This window comes from Somniosus microcephalus, chromosome 6 (assembly GCF_052327205.1).
Source record: "Somniosus microcephalus isolate GS21.2 chromosome 6, FLI_Smic_1.0, whole genome shotgun sequence".
Taxonomy (NCBI): domain Eukaryota; kingdom Metazoa; phylum Chordata; class Chondrichthyes; order Squaliformes; family Somniosidae; genus Somniosus; species Somniosus microcephalus.
Window position 1 is genome coordinate 83,206,233 of NC_140992.1, and position 17,721 is coordinate 83,223,953.

Below are 17,721 nucleotides of genomic sequence, written 5' to 3' on the forward strand. Positions count from 1 at the left end.
TGAGGTTGAATTCCTTACCCCAAAGGCCATATGAAATGACAGCTGTCCAAATTCAAGGTATTATTAATCAGGTGCAAATCTTGTGTAGGTTTCTCTTGACACAACTGCAGGATCTATTTAATGTATTTACAGCCTTTAAAATCATATGTGTTTCTCTAACAGTAGTGTCATATTACAATACTGCCTTGCTATAGGTTATTGGAAAACAGAAGTGACTCGTTTATCAACCACCTTCTCTGAGGAATCACATAACCTTGACAGTAACCAATTACTAACATCACATGAAGGAAGAAGTGAGTTGTCTAACAATGCTTTGTGATGTGTGCAAGGGCAACTCCATGCATATTTCATTAACACTGTAGTGCTTTACTGTCTTTGATGATTACTTCTTGCTAATATGTTTAAACAGATCCAAGCACTAATTTATACTTTACAGCTTTAGCAAGTGGACGCTAAAATTCATGTCAACTGGTTTGTTTTTCTGACATTTCATGTGCTTCATTATTATTAATGAATTGCTTTTTTTTATTTTTCTCTCATGTGAATATTACACACTCATTTTCCCTTTTGTTAGCTTTTGTAAGAAGGAGGAGATGGGCCAGTCGTCAGTACTTGTAAACACCACCCCAAAAAGTAGCAGTGGCTTTGTTTATGAACTAGTAAAAAAAAGTAATCTCTTTCACCGCCAAACAGAACTTGCAGTGCATTACAATATATTTACTGTTCTACATAACAAGTAAAAAAAATCCTCTTTGTGATCTGAAAAAAATTAATCAATTTGATAATTTGTCACCAAATATTTGGCAATTAAAGAATGCTGCAGGTTTTTAACCTTGATTATTGGTACTGTTAGTATCACAAGCACCTAAAATGTTTGTTATTAACATGAGTATTTATATTTGTAGTTTATTTTATATTCTCCCTTGTGTCGCCTCATGTCACTTATGTTCTCTTGCTAAGAGGATGGCCTGTTCTATAGCCAACTGCTGAGAGGTGTGTGAAACTGGTCACTGATCTTTCTATTTGCTTTCCCATGTGTGAAGAACAATCTGACCTCTGTAGCATGGTTAAGGTCAGAAGATTGACTGTGGGGGGAAGTTGCAAGCTCACAATCCCATACCCCCATCCTATCATCAACGGAATAATACTGGGCAGGTCATATAACAGGCGTCACGTGCGATATCTCCCATTTTGCACTATTGCCCAAGATGAATATCTACCCCATTATCTTTAGATAATAATTGTCAACTGAAGAATTCCCTTAGATGGATTTCACACTTCATTGGTTTATTGTGAGATGATACTCAAGTAGTTAGGTGTACCAGGTCTCGATATAAAGCAGCATGTCTAATGATATGGTTCTTCAGAAAGAACAGCAAATCATCAAAGAAGTATTGTTGCATTTGTGAGGACTCAGATATTGAGGAGAGCTGTCTTCCCTGGCACAAATATTGAGCATGTTATGGTCGATAATAGTCAGTGTCATGGTGTCAAATCATATCCCGTGTACTGAGCTGAAGCAGTCACAATTTTTCATGTGCTACTTTTCTGAATTTATTGATTCTACAATATTTTGAGCCACCTTTGAATTTTTTGGACTGTGAATCTAATTCACAGATGCTCCAACAATTAATGGGAATAAAATGATGATACATTAAGTATAAGCTGTTTCTGTTGCAAAGTTAATGCAATAATACTGGAGGTTAATAGAATGTGTGCTTGAGTTTTGTTATAGCAAAAGATGAATAGTTAGATAGTACATTAAATATTAGTAATCAAAATAGAAAGTATAAATTAAAATATTTCTTTGCAATATACTGTAGTCTTCAGTTATCCTTATTTGAAATTATTTCATTTATCAATATGTTCACCAAGATAAAAAATATATGTAATTGAATTGGCATAACATTTTCTCTTAGGCTTGTTCTCAATGGGCTGGCCAGCTTTTCAGACTATTACCCCCAATGTGAAAGAAGAGGGGGCAATGAAGGAAGACTGTGGAATGCAGGACACCCCTTACACTGAGGTTGGAATCATTGCTACCTTAGTGTAAAGAATTGTTTGAGTTGATGAAAAGCAGTCATGCAACAGAATGCTTGCTTCACGTTCCAGTGGTTGCAAGTTTGAGTTCAGTTTTTACTGTGAAACTAGATAGCTCAGGTCATAGAATCATAGAATTCTACATCACAGAACTAGAAAATTTGTCCCAATGCTTCTTTGTTGGCTCTCCAAAACAGCTGTCCACTTAGTCCTGTTCCCTGGTTTTCCCTTCAATTGCCTTTTGAACGCTATTGTACTTCCACCACTGCTTCTGTTAAGACATTAATATAAAAATTAAATTTAAATTAAAGGTAAGCATGCAGGTGCCGCAGGCGGTTAAGAAGGCAAGTGGTATGTTGGCCTTCATAGCGAGAGGATTTGAGTACAGGAGCAAGGATGTCTTGCTGCAGTTGTACAGGGCCTTGGCGAGACCACACCTTGAGTATTGTGTGCAGTTTTGGTCACCTTATCTGAGGAAGGATGTTCTTGCCATGGAAGGAGTGCAGCGAAGGTTCACCAGACTGATATCTGGGATGGCAGGAATGACGTATGAGGGGAGATTGGGTCGATTAGGCTTATATTCGCTAGACTTTAGAAGAATGAGAGGGGATCTCATTGAAACTTAAAAAATTCTAACAGGACTAGACAGACTGGACGCAGGAAGGATGCTCCCGATGGCGGGGGAGTCCAGAACCAGGGGTCCCAGTCTAAGGATAAGGGGTAAGCCATTTAGGACTGAGATGAGGAGGAATTTCTTCACCCAGAGAGTGGTGAACCTGTGGAATTCACTACCACAGAAGGCAGTTGCGGCCAATTCATTAAATATATTCAAGAAGGAGCTGGATATATTTCTTTTGGCTGAAGGGATCAAGGGATAGGGGGAGAAACCAGGGACAGGGTACTGAATTTGGATGATCAGCCATGATCTGATTAAATGGCAGAGCAGGCTCGAGGGGCCGAATGGCCTACTCCTGCTCCTATCTTCTATGTTTAGGACAGAGAGCCGGAGAAACTTTTTTATACAGTGTTGTGAGGCTATGGAATATATTACCACAGTTAACAAACGAATCGGAGACCTTGTCAACATTTCAGAATAGGTTAAATAAATGGTTGAAGGAAAGGGGAATAATATTGGGTCAGCAAATGGGATTAGGAATACTGATGAACATAAGAACATAAGAAATAGGAGCAGGAGTAGGCCAATCGGCCCCTCGAGCCTGCTCCACCATTCAATAAGATCATGGCTGATCTGATCCTAACCTCAAATCTTCTATCACTCTCCATCCACCCGAACCCATGTGATCTCCCAGGAGAGGCGAAAAACCAGATGAAAAACCCAATGGCCAATTTGGGAGAAAAAATCTGGGAAATTCCTCTCCGACCCATCTAGGCGATCGAAACTCGTCCAGGAGATCACTCTGTCCCTATATTTTCTACAGTACTTACCTTCTGTAAAGGCAATCTCCACCCCAGCCAGGAACAGGAATAAAACCATCTCCTGAAATCTAACACAGAATTAGAACACAAGAAGTAGGAGCAGAACCAGGCTACACGGCCCCTGGGCCCACTCCACTACCCACAGGACCATGACCATTCCAAACCTAGACTCATGTCCAATTTCCTGCCCGCTCCCCGTAACCCTTAATTCCCTTTACTTCTAGGAAACTATCTATTTCTGTTTTAACTTTATTTAATGATGTAGCTTCCACAGCTTTCTGGGGCAGCAAATTCCACAAACCTACCACCCTCTGAGTGAAGAAGTTTCTCCTCATCTCAGTTTTGAAAGAGCAGCCCCTTAATCTAAGATTATGCCCCCTAGTTCTAGTTTCACCCATCATTGGGAACATCCTCACCGCATCCACCCGATCAAGCCCCTTCACAATCTTATATGTTTCAATAAGATCGCCTCTCATTCTTCTGAACTCCAATGAGTAGAGTCCCAATCTACTCAACCTCTCCTCATATGACCACCCCCTCATCCCCGGGATTAACCAAGTGAACCTTCTTTGTACTGTGTATGTGGAGGATAAACACGAGCATGGACTGGTTAGGTCAAACAACCTAATTCCATGCTGTAATTTTTATACAATTCTATGCATATGTAGAAGATGGAGTCTCCATTTTCTGAACATGGCCTCTTATAATGGGCCTATAGGAAATTGCCTTTAACAAACTACTAGTGAGTTTCAATTCAATGGAAATGAAGTGAAAATTGGGCGGGGTGTAAAATGATCAACCAATCTTCCACCACCCGTTTCCCGCTTGGCAGTAAAAGTGAAAATTCACCTCTTCGATTTTAATAAATCTGGGACATGAATTTCTGAAAGACAGTGAGCCATCCTGTAGGCCATGCATTGTGAGGTAATTTTATGTCAATGCACAAGCATAATAATGTGCTAAACTGTATTTGGAAGATCATTGTGGGAGCCTGGAGTATTGATAACAGATCTAGAGATATGAATGGAAGCTGATAAGTTTACTTTTGGTAGTGCCATAGGCTGCATTGGACCCACACATGGGGAGCCATCTGCACTGCAATGATGTAAAACCACCATTAGAAACCAAAGCTCGTGCAGCCCATTGCCTTTAGGCATTAGGAGTATTTTCCCATGGCTTTGATGAGTGCCCATTGGTCAGTATGAAGTGTAGAGTTCAGTGATGCTCATGATCCTCATCGTTTACTTGAGATACTGATGCCGATAATATTAGAATATACATGAAAATTGAAACAACAGATGCTGGCAAAGGATCCATTCCACCCAAGCATTATCTTTATGTATTTTTCCACCTCATTGGTACAACAGTCATAATCTTATAAGGTTAATGTAAATTTCAAGGTAATGAAGATTTTAATTCTTTATTTTTCTTCTTTGTGAATAGGATACTCTCGTGGAGCAACTGGAAGCATGCGTTGATTACCTGTGGAAATCTGAACGGCATGAACTTATTGCAGCTGTCTACAAGCCTGTTATTTTGGTTTATGAGAAAAAGAGAGATTTTAAGGTGCATTGTAATCTTTGCTTATCAGTATTTGATAACACGATCTGTGCTTTTACAGAAAAGAACTTTTTTCACTAATATGCATCCATAACTGCACATGTTTTTTGACCATGAAGTTATTTTCTCTCATCACAACATTGTATACTGTTACCATTTTTAATCCTAAAAAAAAGCTGTATATTGCTGGAGATAGGGAACTTAGACCTTTAATATAAGTTTATAATGTTTGCCTGAGGGAGTTCTCTTAGGTTTGAAAGTTTAGTCTGAAATATTCCTTGTGCACTGTAGAACTGCAAGATGACAGGAAATCAAAGAACTATCTTATTAACTCTGAAGGAACTCCTTCAGGCAACCAGCATAAAATTTTATAAATCACTGCCATTTTTTAATATACATTCTCTCTCTTTCTCTCTCTCTCTCTTTCTCCCTCTCTCTTTCTGTGTCTCTTTCACTCTATTTCCCTTTCTCTCCTTAGCTCTCCATACTTCTCAGGCAAAATCTAAACTCCTCTTTTGACTAATTTAAAAAAAAATACCAAATTTCGTTTGGTCAGTAACCAAAGGACACCGATTTAAGATAATTGACAAAAGAATCAGGAGGGAGATGAGGAGAATTTTTTTTACGGATGAGTTGTTATGATCTAGAATGCACTGCCTAAAGGAGTGGTGGAAGCAGATTCAGTAGTAACTTTCAATGGGACTGGGATATATACTTGAAAAGGAATAATTTGTAGGGCTATGGGGAAAGAGCAGGGGAGTGAGATGAATTGGATAGTTCTTTCAAAGAGTTCTAAATGGTCTTATTCTGTGCTAGATGATTCTAGGAAATTTGTGTTGTGGCCATATGTATGTGCGGAATGAAAAAGAAGTTTGTATTTTTAACATCTATGAGCTGCTGGGCAATGAAACAGGAAACCATCCTTTTCTAATATGTATAATTTGAGATCTTTGTTTAATATTGACAAATCTTATTAATAAACAAGCATCTTACAGAAATTTCACCTGATTCCCACCACTTTTTATGTTGTGCTGTTACATGTTAATGGTTGTGAGCATTATCCATGCTGTCAAACCATGCAGATTTTTCCCCAGATAAAATATTTCTATAAACATTTTATTCACCACAGAGATTGTCAGGACTATACTACAACATTCATCGATCCTATCTTAAGATCACAGAGGTTGTGCATTCGGAAAAGCGTTTGTTTGGAAGATACTACCGAGTTGCTTTTTATGGACAGGTAAGTGCAATGTGGTAATGTGACATTGAATATAATTCCTGGTTCTGGACATTGTTTTTATTCATTTGTACGCTTTGCACAGCAGTGAAACTACGAATGTATTCCACATCAAGCCCAGTCTCAAATGCAATTTTAAACAATTTTTAAAAAATACAATAAATGTTCCTTGCGGTGTTATTTTGCATCCAGAGCAGTAATTTTATGATTATCTGCACCCTGATGTATACAGTCTGCATGAATTGCTTTTATAAATATTTTGATCGTACTTTACGCTTATCTTTTCATTTAGAATTTGAAATACTTAATGAAACACTGTTCCTAAACGCAGATTGTATTTCTTCAGCTATCTACGTTCTATTCTAGAAAAGACATTTTGTTTCTGTGCTAAATTCCACTGACCCATGACAACACAGAAGCTATTAATCTCTGACAAACTTCCCAGTCAGTTCTATTTCCATATACAATATTGAAGTTCTTGTATCCTTTGATGCAGCTTCAGAATCTAACATCAGATTCTGTATGATCCCATACAATCTATTGTTGCTCATCACAAGTGAGTATTTTGAAGAATCACCTTGACATTATGGAGCACAATTTTAACAAATAACTAGAAGCTTCTTGAATATCTGCCTGGACCCGTGTCTTAAAGGTGGTATATGATCCAATAATAGGTCTGGAGAGTTAGTGTAAATGTAATAACACCTAGGACTAATCTAGGTAGTGACCATAACAACTGTAGTTTAACCTGGTATTTTGACCAGGCTAAAATGTGATGTGTGCAGCCCACTGCCAAACAAAACACACACATTTCACCTTTCAATAGCTGAAAACCTGATACAATTTGGATTGTTGGTTTTTATTACCTTGAGCAGATAGCCTTTTCCCATTGTAAAGATAGAAAACAGTTTTTTAATAAACTACACTGGGCATCTCTCCTCAGTAAGTTCTTTCTCAGAGCCAAAGAATCATTAGTGTTGAAAGTAAATTCAGAGTTTGTACAACACAAACTGTCACAGACCTCACCTGAGTAATTAATTCTTCCCCAAACACTTCTTATGCTTCACAAAAGTCATGGTTTTAAACTGAATTGAAACTATTTAGTGTTTGTGTCAGTTAAGAACCTTGATTCAATGAAATGGAAAATCTAATTAGAAAAGGAACTAATACCCATTTTGCATTGGAATGTTTAGAAAATGAAGAACAAGAGAGAGGTATTTAGTTCATGTGCTATGATTCAGAGTTCTGGACCAATGATTAAGACAGGCTACACCAATCATTCAGTAGGTCTATCATCGCCATCAAATGTGAACATATGAAAATGAATAGACCTGCTGGTCCATCAAACTCTGCAAACTTTTTCTTAAGTTGACCATTCTGTAATCGGATGCAACCGATTACAGTTACTTTTCTATATTGAAGGCCTTCTGTAAGTAGAAGTTGTATATTCCGAATATTTAGGTTATGTTCTCTTGTGCCATGTTTTTAAAAATCTAATTTAAACAACATTCCTGCTTTCACTGATTTGTTTCAAAAGTTCTAAATCATATCTTCCCATATCCATCTTAGTTCTTGGGAAAATCTATTGGCTCTCAGCTATTCACTGTAATACAGTTCTTTCCCAGAATAACCGAGCTGTACTTGAACAACTACAGGCAAAGCAGTCTACGTTGCACAAATCGGATGTGTGAGATTTTCAGTGATTAGTCATATATTTGAGGTATCCACTCACATTAAAAACATAAACTGTGTCTGAAATAGGCCACAGTGAGATGGTTAAGTCACAGTAATTGATTCTTCTTTCCTCTTTCTTATTCGGTTTTCCATGTTTGTCTTTTTTTCTTCAAAATTTCTATTTCCTTCTTCATAATCTATGGGATTTGCAAAAGAATTTTCCTGCTTTTTCTCGAGACAGCTATGGAAATAATCGGCCCCATTGTCGCAGTTGAGCCGACAGATGGAATTTAGTAGTAGTAGCAGCTATGGAGATATGACTATCCAGAATGCATAGTAATAGTGAAAATTATCCATTGAAATGATCGGGCCTTCAGTGTCACCTATGAATTCTGGGATAGCCACACCTCTATAGCGACTTCCTGCTTTCTCCCTCTTTCTAATGCCACTGATTCTTGGTACAGTTCACACATTGATATGGTTGGCGATTGTGGTCTTCAAGTAGGAGATTGTGATTTCCTGTGTGAAATCCCTTCTAAAAGTGGCATTCTTGTTGGGCCCGGTTACAAGGGGGAAAGGATTAAGTAGATAATGTGAGTTATTCGGAGCTCTAAGGATGCCATCAGAATATTTGATAACAAGCAGTTCAGTTCAACCTCCTGATGACACAAACTCTTCAATATTATAACTGAGTATTATAGTGTATGTCATTGAACATTCATAACAGACTGCAACAAGTAGTTAACTAATTGCACTTTTCTCCAATACGGTTTCCAAGCTTCTCTTTGCCTAACTATCTAATTCAATCATGTTTAGCTTTTGGAATGTGTAAAGTATAACCACAAATACTGTCAAACCATAGAAATATCAATGTTTATTTTCACCAGTAAATTGGGTGCAGTATTGCTTACTTGTTTAGTTAACCTTGGCAGCAATGTATATACTTCTTTTAATGCAGAATTTTTCCTTTTTTCCACTTCTTCAAGGCTGTGGTAAGTTTTTCTCTCTGCTCTTTTTTTGAATGCCCTTTCATTTCTGTGCCACTCCTCTAGCCTTCCCTTAACACCACAAATAAATAAACTAACTTTTGGTTAGTAATTTAATTATATTGATGAAAATTATGATCAGCATGCTATCTGAGATATGGAAATACTATACATCTCAGATTGCAATGTTATGTTTCCTTTTTTAAATGTGGATAGAAAAGTGCTAAGTGTTTTCAATAACTACTATACACTTTTGTCAGTGTTTAAACAGATTGTAACAGATCTAGGATGGGACTGATCTAGGCCATTGGCATCATGTATATTACTACTCAATGTATACTCTGTTTATACCACAGCCCCCACTAAGATCAGGATTACTGAGGCAGATTGCCATCTCCTGAATTGTATGCAGTGCATTGCCCAGATACTAAGTTGCAAGCCCAACACATATACTGAGTGTCATTTATTGCAAAAGTTATCAGTCATTATTTACACTACCTAATGTAAAAATCAGGCAAAGAGGTGGGAATTTTTGCACCAGACTCGGTCCATAGTAAATAACTGTTTAAAAGCAAAATACTGCAGATGCTGGAAATCTGAAATAAAAACAGAAAATGCTAGAAATACTCAGCAGGTCAGGCAGCATCTGTGGAGAGAGAAACAGGGTTAACATTTCAGGTCGATGTTCTGACGAAGGGTCACCAACCTGAAACGTTAACTCTGTTTCTCTCTCCACAGATGCGGCCTGACCTGCTGAGTATTTCTAGCATTTTCTGTAAATAACTGTATAGTTGTGGCCCTTGTATTTCACATAGCCTCTGTATGATGTTCTCATACAAGTTAAGAGTAATTCTGTGCTAATGTTTCATCACTGCCATTGAACCATCAAGTAATGTTCAAATCTGGCACATTTATAACAATTATTAACTGTGGATTAAATGAGGCTCTAGAGGAACAGAACTGCTTTACCTGAAGACTCCCTGGAGCAAGAAATGAAAGAAAAACTTGCATTTATATAGTGCCTTGCATGACCTTAGGATGTCCCAATGCTTTATAGCTAATTAAGTACTTTTGAAGTGTAATCTCTGTTGTAATGTAGAAAATGTGGCAGCCAATTTGCACACACCAAGGTCCCACAAACAGCATGAGATAAAAGATCAGATCATCTGTTTTAGGTGTTGGTTAAGGATATATGTTGGCCAGGACACCTGGAGAACTTCCCTGCTTTTCTGGCAGGAATTATCTGTAATTTCTGATGATGTGCCTGTTAGCTAACTCATGGAGAATGTAATGTTATCTGCACACTCCCCCTCGTCCATGTCTTAATGTCAGTACCAATCCCTCTATGCTACATTTACATTACAGGTGGCACTAGTCCCTCTGTGGCATGGAGAACAACCTCAAGAGTTGTTTATTCTCTGTGCAATTGGAGGCAAAGAATCACACAGCAGTTCATGTATGGATGCTGTGGACTGCCTTCTTGTTCTGGCGAGCCATAAAGCTCTCTTCCTACCCATACAGTTCTAACAATGTTTATTTTATATGTTACTGACTTGCACGGGCCTTCCAATACAGTCCACAGCCAGAAAGTTATGATTCCAACTGACTATTGAACGCTTTTACCTGTCGATTTGTGTGCATATCCTGCTGTTTTCAGTGTTGCCCCTAGTGGTTGAAGTTCTCTCCTTACCTTCTCATAGTGCAGACAGGGTGAATTTAGAGTACCAGGAGTTGAATTAAAAATGGTTCACAACATTATGATCATGGAATCAGAGAATGTTAAGCATGGAAACATTCCATTTGCCCCCCTCAAGTTTTCGCCAATGTTGTTCTCCACACAAGGCAGCTAGTCTAATCTCACTCTTCTGTTTGCTCAGCATCTATGATATATTAGAAATCTTACATTTGTGCACATTTCCAGTCTAAAAAACCTTATTTTTTGTTATTACATTTTTATCATACTTTTGTGCCATTTTTCCCCATTATGAGTTCTTATGGTCACACTGTAATTACACCCTCCCACCAATGATGGCATTGTAACAGCTAAGTTTTGCATCTCCCAGCTCCTTAGCCTTTGCTGCAGAGAAATTCTTATAGTCCAACCAACTCTACTTCTTTGCTTCCCAAATTTCTGTATGTTTTGCTATTTAACTACAAATAATATAAAATCAAAATATTATATGAAAATAAGGATAGAATGTATGACTTTATAATAGTGACTCAATTTCATGTGTGCGCCCTGATCCAATTATCCCACACTCTCTAATCCCACTTCACCCAAAGACTACACTTGATCTTGACTTCCCATGTGCAATGCCACGATAGATCGACCAGTATCCTTTAGCATTTCTCTTTTTCAAGAAACTTAGCAAATTCCCTCTTTAAAAGAAGAACAATGATTTGTGGCAGACAATTCCACACTATAACTGAGCCTTTGTGTAAAATATTTTTATCCAACCTCTCCTTTTAATTTTTTTCATGCTTATTTTAAATATGTGCCCTCTCATGCTGTCTTGCTGAGTAATGGAAACATTTTATCACTATTTACTTATCATAATCCTTTTTAATTTTGAAAACCTAAGTTCTCTTGTCTCTTCATAACTGTAATCCCTCAATATAACATGTTACCCCAGCCCCCACCTTTTCCAAGGTATTTAACTAAAGTTAATTTCCTTAACCTGTCGATATGCAGGGAATTGCTGCAGTATTTCCAACAATGATTTAATTCTAATTAGGTTCCAACTTGCTCACTCAGAAAGAGAGGCTGAGTATTTTCTTGAGCAATGATGTGACACTGAAGTAATTGGATGAAACCAACAGCCCCAAGTGTAGATTATAGCTGACACAACAAATGACAGAGGAGTGAGAAAACAATTTGACCCAGATGATTATCCATGTTTATCCAATAGATCTTTGTATTGAAACACTAAATTTGCATTATCCAATAAGATGCAGTTTTACTCAGAAACATTAAATGTGTTTTTTTATTTGCAATTGTATATGAAAAAATGACTCATTGTATAATTGCTGGGGCAATTTTGTGGTGATTTTGATTATGTCAGTCCATTTAGAGGACATGTATACAACTTCAACTGAGCACTGCTGTTTCAGTGTTGCCCCTAGTGGTTGAAGTTCTCCCCTTCCCTTCTCACAATGCAGACAGGGTGAATTTAGAGTACCAGGAGCTGAATTAAAAATGCTTCATAACATCACGATTATCGAATCATAGAATGTTAAGCACAGAAACAGAACATTTACCCCCTTAAGTTTTCACCAATGTTTTTCTCGGCACGATTATGTGGTTGTGGAGCAGCTGTTCAGTACAACATTATTACTTATTATTTGTGAGTTGGAAAAAATAGTCAGTGGGAGACATAAGAAGGATTAAATGCTATTCATCTGATAGTGACATTCTTCTTTAATGGGTTTGTTAATCCTGATGCAATGTTACACTTACATGATACCACATATGGTCATTCTAGCCCTCACCACTTGTGTCTTGTAATGTGGCCAAATAACACAAGGGTTTTAAATATTACACTCCAGTCATATCAACCTTGTTAGACTTGCCCAATCTGGTCTGCATTATGCACTTTAATAATGACTGTGATGTATGGAATATACAGTATTTTTACACAACAGGTTTCTACATTTCAAAATATTTGACTCACTTAAAATATCATGTAACAAAAGAAATTATGCATTTAAGAAGAAGCTAGATAAGTGCATGAGGGAGAAAGGAATTGAAGGATATGTTGCTAGGGCGGAGCATATACATTGGCATAGACCTGTTGGCCTGTTTCTGTGCTGTAAAATTCTATGAAATTACTTACTCAACTACCTTTCCAATTCTGTTTCCTTAAGGCTGTGCTTTTTAATTTAATGAGTTTACAGCAGTTATTTGCTGGATATTTGGTGGATATATTCATGAATTGGTTTTAGCGCTACTTCAGAAACTTGAATGCACCACTACAATACAGTGTGGTGCATAATACCTTTGTTACTGAGGTGGAATGAAATCTGTAAAATACTTGAATGCAAATATAACATTAATTTTAATGCAAGCCATAGGAGTTACAAGCTACAAACTACCAAAAAGGAAAGGAAAAGTTTCCACTTGAATCTAGCAATATTGTATCTTCTGCAGTAAGCAGTTTAAAAGAGCTTGTGTTTGGATGCTATTATGTTTTATACTTCTTAGAGTTAAGTGGTTTGCCAGTATTTTAGATAAGGCTAATCTTGGAACAGTATCAGACTTCTTATTAAGTACTTCAAATGATTTTTGGTATCTGATCCATTAGGGCATTCAAAAGTGAATAACTATCTGGTGTCAATACCCTGAATATTATGTTTCAGCTTAGTTAATAGCAAGTTGTGTTCTTTTTAAAAAAAAAGGCTTTTTCTTGTAACTTCCAGAAGACACCACATGGTGACAGTATTTATCAACACGTTAATACAGTGCTACTATAGCACGTTGTTGGAATGCTGGGTGTATTAACATGTAATCCTTAGCTATCAACACATTATGTACAAATAGAATAGCTACATGTGATTAGAAATGCTAATCTTGTGTTACGCTACCATGGCTTATTCATTTTTTTAAATGAATTACTCAAATTTCACGAGTTTTACACTGGCTAATGTATTAATAAAGCTACTATTAAAAGACTAATGCATATCGAATTCACAACACAAAATTAAAATAATGAATAGCAAAATTAAAATCTTCATTAGATAGTATTTCAACTGTCAAAACTAAAATAAGTGTAAATTATTTTATTAACCTAGTGTCTCCTGACCAATTTGCATCACTTTGTAAAACTGTTCTCTTGTGTGAACATATTTTTAAAAAAAAGTACTGCCAATCTTTTCTGCGATAAACACTGAAATATCATAAATCCCTCAAAGACTTCCTACTTCAGTATATAAATCATAGAATCATAGAAATTTACGGCATAGAAGGAGACCATTCGGCCCATTGTGTCTGTGCCGGGAAATCATGTGGTAGAAATGTGTTGCAATTAGCCTCAGCAACCATGGCTTATGAGAAAAATCAGCAATAGTTACTGTTCCTGCGCACCAACTAAGTGACCACATGCCAGTATTGAGCAAGGAAAGGATTGTGCTTGATTGTGATGTCCCAACAAACAAATGGGCTGCTGACATTCAATGTAGAGACTTATGTAAAGTGATAACTTGGGTGAGGTAACAGAAGACTTTTGTCACACACAGAACTATACTTCAGCGGTTCAAGAAGGCAGCTCATCACCACCTTCTCAAGGGCAAATAGGGATGGGCAATAAATGCTGGCCTTGCCAGCGACACCCACATCCCAGGAACAAAAAAATAGAGTCCATATTCAGGAGAATTGGGGAAAAGCAAAATTAAAATGATTTCTTCAAGCAGTAGTATTGTATAAATAATGTGCTATTGAATTACCTTGTATTCGCTTTTAATATTTTAAATATTTTTGGAACATTAACTTTGGAAGTGGAAAGAAATTATAACATTCCTGTAAACAGTAAGGTGTAAAGAGAATTCAGCACGGGTTAAGCTATTAAACTTAAGCATGCAGCTCCAATGTAAAAGCCATGGGAATTTCTAACAGAACAGTAATTCTATATACAGTAAATGGTATGGTTATAGGTGAAGATCCGGTACTAGGTGTGTGAACAGAATCAATCACTGCAGGAGATACATGCACAAATGGGCACTGAAATAGTTACTGATTTATGTAATAATAAATAAGCTACAAATGGATTAAAATATTTTTCAAACTTCTCTAGTGAGTCATTAATGAAACTCCAGAGAAAACTAGAACTGGAGAATACACAAAAGACCTATTGATGTGAGCAGACCTCAATTAATAACACAGGAATGTCACTTTTGTTATTTCGTTATTTCTGCCCTTTGAATAAATATCGTATCTAAGGAATTCTTGACATGTCTTTTGTGTAAAAGGTACAAGAAGATCAACTTGCATTTATATAATGCCTTTAATGTAGAAAAATGTCCAAAAGGGCTTCACAAAGGTGTAATGAAAAAAATGGATGTCATAGGAGAGAATGGTGACCAAAAACTTAATCAAGGAAGTGGATTTCAAGGAGGGTTTTAAAGGAGAAGTGGGAAGTGGAGAGGTTTAGGAAGGGTGAATGCTGGTGGTTGAAGGCACAAACACCAATGGTGGAGCCAAGGACGGGGGTAATGCACACGTGAATAGTGGAGAGTTTGGCAGAGAGGGGGCGCGGAGGTTGTAGCACTGAGATAGGGAGGGCCGAGGCCATGAAGAGATTTAAACATGAAGATGAGACTTTTAAATTTGAGGTGTTGGGCGACTGGCAGTCAGTGTGAGCACAGGGGTGATGGGCAAGTGTGACTTGGTGTGGGATAGGATACGGGTAGCATGGGGATAAACAGAAATGAATTCAAATACTTTTGAAGAATTAGAATTTTACTTAGAAAACAATGAATAAAAATGGAGTACATTTATTGTAGATTAAGTTGATGCAGCATGTAGTCACACCATGACACAATAAAAGCAATAACTTGCATTTATACAGTGCTTTTAATGTAGAAAAACATCCCAAGCCAATTCAGAGTTATTTCAAAAGTCAGTAGTTCTGTGGTTATTGTCTAAAGCGGTAAGTACAGGAACTAATTGTTTAGTTTAGATTTCCTGTTCATGGGTGGCAGTGTGGTTGCTAGGGCAACTTTTGTTGTGTAGTGCACAGTTTATTGTGGTTGTTTGCTGGAAGCCCATTTATGGAAGAAAAATAGTATTATAAAAATCTAATGCCATGAGTGTTCTTTCAATTAACTGAATGTTGCTCCAATGGGAAAAGCTCCATAGCACCCCTTTCCTGCTGTAGTACTGTATATATCTTAGTGGAACTGAAGCTTTGCCTTTTTTTAAGTTATGCATCTAAAGGAGAATTAATTGCATTTATACATTGAAGGTGTATAATCATGCTACACCCTCTTCAAACAGTTTAAAGACATGCCATTGGTTTATTGACATCAATTGATGCATGTACTAAACAAATCATCAAGGCAGGTAGTTGTGTGTGTTCATTAATTGGGGCAGCAGTGTCATGGGGAATTTGGTTTACAGATTTCTGGGAAGGAGGAACTTCCAGAAGTTGGTGAATGTTGAGCTCAGACGAATTAGTATTTTCCCAGCTCCACATAGAGCCAACACATTACAACTTCAGATTGGAAAATGACACAAAAGCACTTAGTGCACAGGTTTGGTGTGGGAGGAGCATGATGGCAACATAGTTGGGAGAATGTATTATCTTGTTGCAGTCAACGAGAATTATGCCAGTCTGTGTACCACAGAGATCCCTCCTGGGTAAGAAGCTGCAAGGCTGCCAGGCTCTTGTGGCTTCTAGAGCCCTTGCCCAAGAGGGCTGGAAGTTATGGCAATAACAGAGAGAATGTGGTAGGGCGTGATCTTGCCAGCCCTGGGGAGGCGGGACTGCCCATCCCGCCCCCAACCCGCTTCCGTACCATTTTGCCAGGCGATAGATAGCTGACCCGCGCTGGGTCCCATCTCCTTGGAGGCGGGAAGGGGATTACAGCCACTTAACTGCCTATTAACAGGTAGTTAATAGGCAGATAAGAGAATTATCCCCATTTTGCCCACAGAAGTGTGGGCTTCCTGAAGGCTCCGAACCCTGCCATGGTCACCAAGGCGAGTAGTGGGTCTGTGGGGGTCGGAGGGGTGCAAAAGTGTGCTGTGAAGGTAAGTGATGGGTGCAAGTGTGGAGAGGTGAGTATGTGAGATAAGTGGAAAGTGATAGAAAAAGTTTACTTACCTTTGTTTCTTCTTGCAGGCTTCAAGAGTTGGGTATGCGGAGAGTCTCGCACCTCCGCGGCAGAGATGACAGATGGCCGCTGCATTCTCCAATGCAACAACTATCTAATTTCCGCAAAAGAAAGGTTTGATGAGGTCTTGAATTCAAGAACTCATCAACCTGCAGGGAATGTCACTGTTTGACAGCTTCACAGAGCTATCAAACAATGACAATTCATCTGTCAAAAATCTTTGACAGATGAAACGTCATACGTTGATGTTCTCTGTAACCGACTTTTCCTTAATTGGCCTGCTAAGCCCGCTGGGCAGGCTTAACAAGGTCAATCACGGGAAAATAGCGTGGGTTGGCTAGAAGTTGATGGAGGCGGGACTGAAACCCGACAAGTGGGAGTCCCGCCTCCAAAAGCTCCCCATTGGCAAAATCCAGCCTGCAGTGTACCCTTGATGCTACAGGCCTTCTTGGATTCTTGTGCCAAACAGGGATGGAACTTGTGAAGCTTGTCTGGGGTGTAATATGTCTTGTATATTATTTAAATTAGCCCTCTGCATTCTGCTCATGGACAAGTCAGTGTTAAGGGATTTCCTATCTCTCCTATTGCATTGCTGAGAAGGAGCTAGGTCTACACCTCATTCCTGGGACTCTTGAGCTTTCACCTTGTAGCTGACGTAATATCACATGATTAGTACAGATGAAAACATGGTAATAGTGGTTTGTAAAAAAAGAGAATATGCTGATCCATTGCTCGACAATCACCTCTGTGCTGTTAGATTGCTTACCTGACGTTAATGAACCAGATGACCTCAAATTGAACAATAGGAAGACTGAAGCCATTCTATTTGGTTTCTGGCAAAAATCTTTTACCCTTGCTCCTGATTCCATCCAACTCACTGGCTGTTTACTGAAGCTGAATTAAATGGCTCACAACCATTGCTTATTTGACCCTGAGCAAAGTTTAAAATCCCACATC

The 17,721-nt window shown here is 38.1% G+C and overlaps 1 protein-coding gene across 7 annotated transcripts in view; it reads left to right on the plus strand.

The window, feature by feature from the left end:
- Nucleotides 1–17,721, plus strand: part of dock10 (dedicator of cytokinesis 10) — a 300,424-nt gene that overhangs the window by 245,197 nt on the left and 37,506 nt on the right. For 6 of the 7 annotated variants that reach the window (XM_085990455.1, XM_085990451.1, XM_085990453.1 and 3 more), the window contains exons 46-49: nucleotides 195–293; nucleotides 1,920–2,026; nucleotides 4,921–5,043; nucleotides 6,167–6,280. In XM_085990455.1, the coding sequence (XP_085846581.1) occupies nucleotides 195–293; nucleotides 1,920–2,026; nucleotides 4,921–5,043; nucleotides 6,167–6,280 (443 nt within the window). The remainder of the gene's footprint in view (nucleotides 1–194; nucleotides 294–1,919; nucleotides 2,027–4,920; nucleotides 5,044–6,166; nucleotides 6,281–17,721) is intronic. The other variant, XM_085990458.1, reaches the window with a different exon arrangement.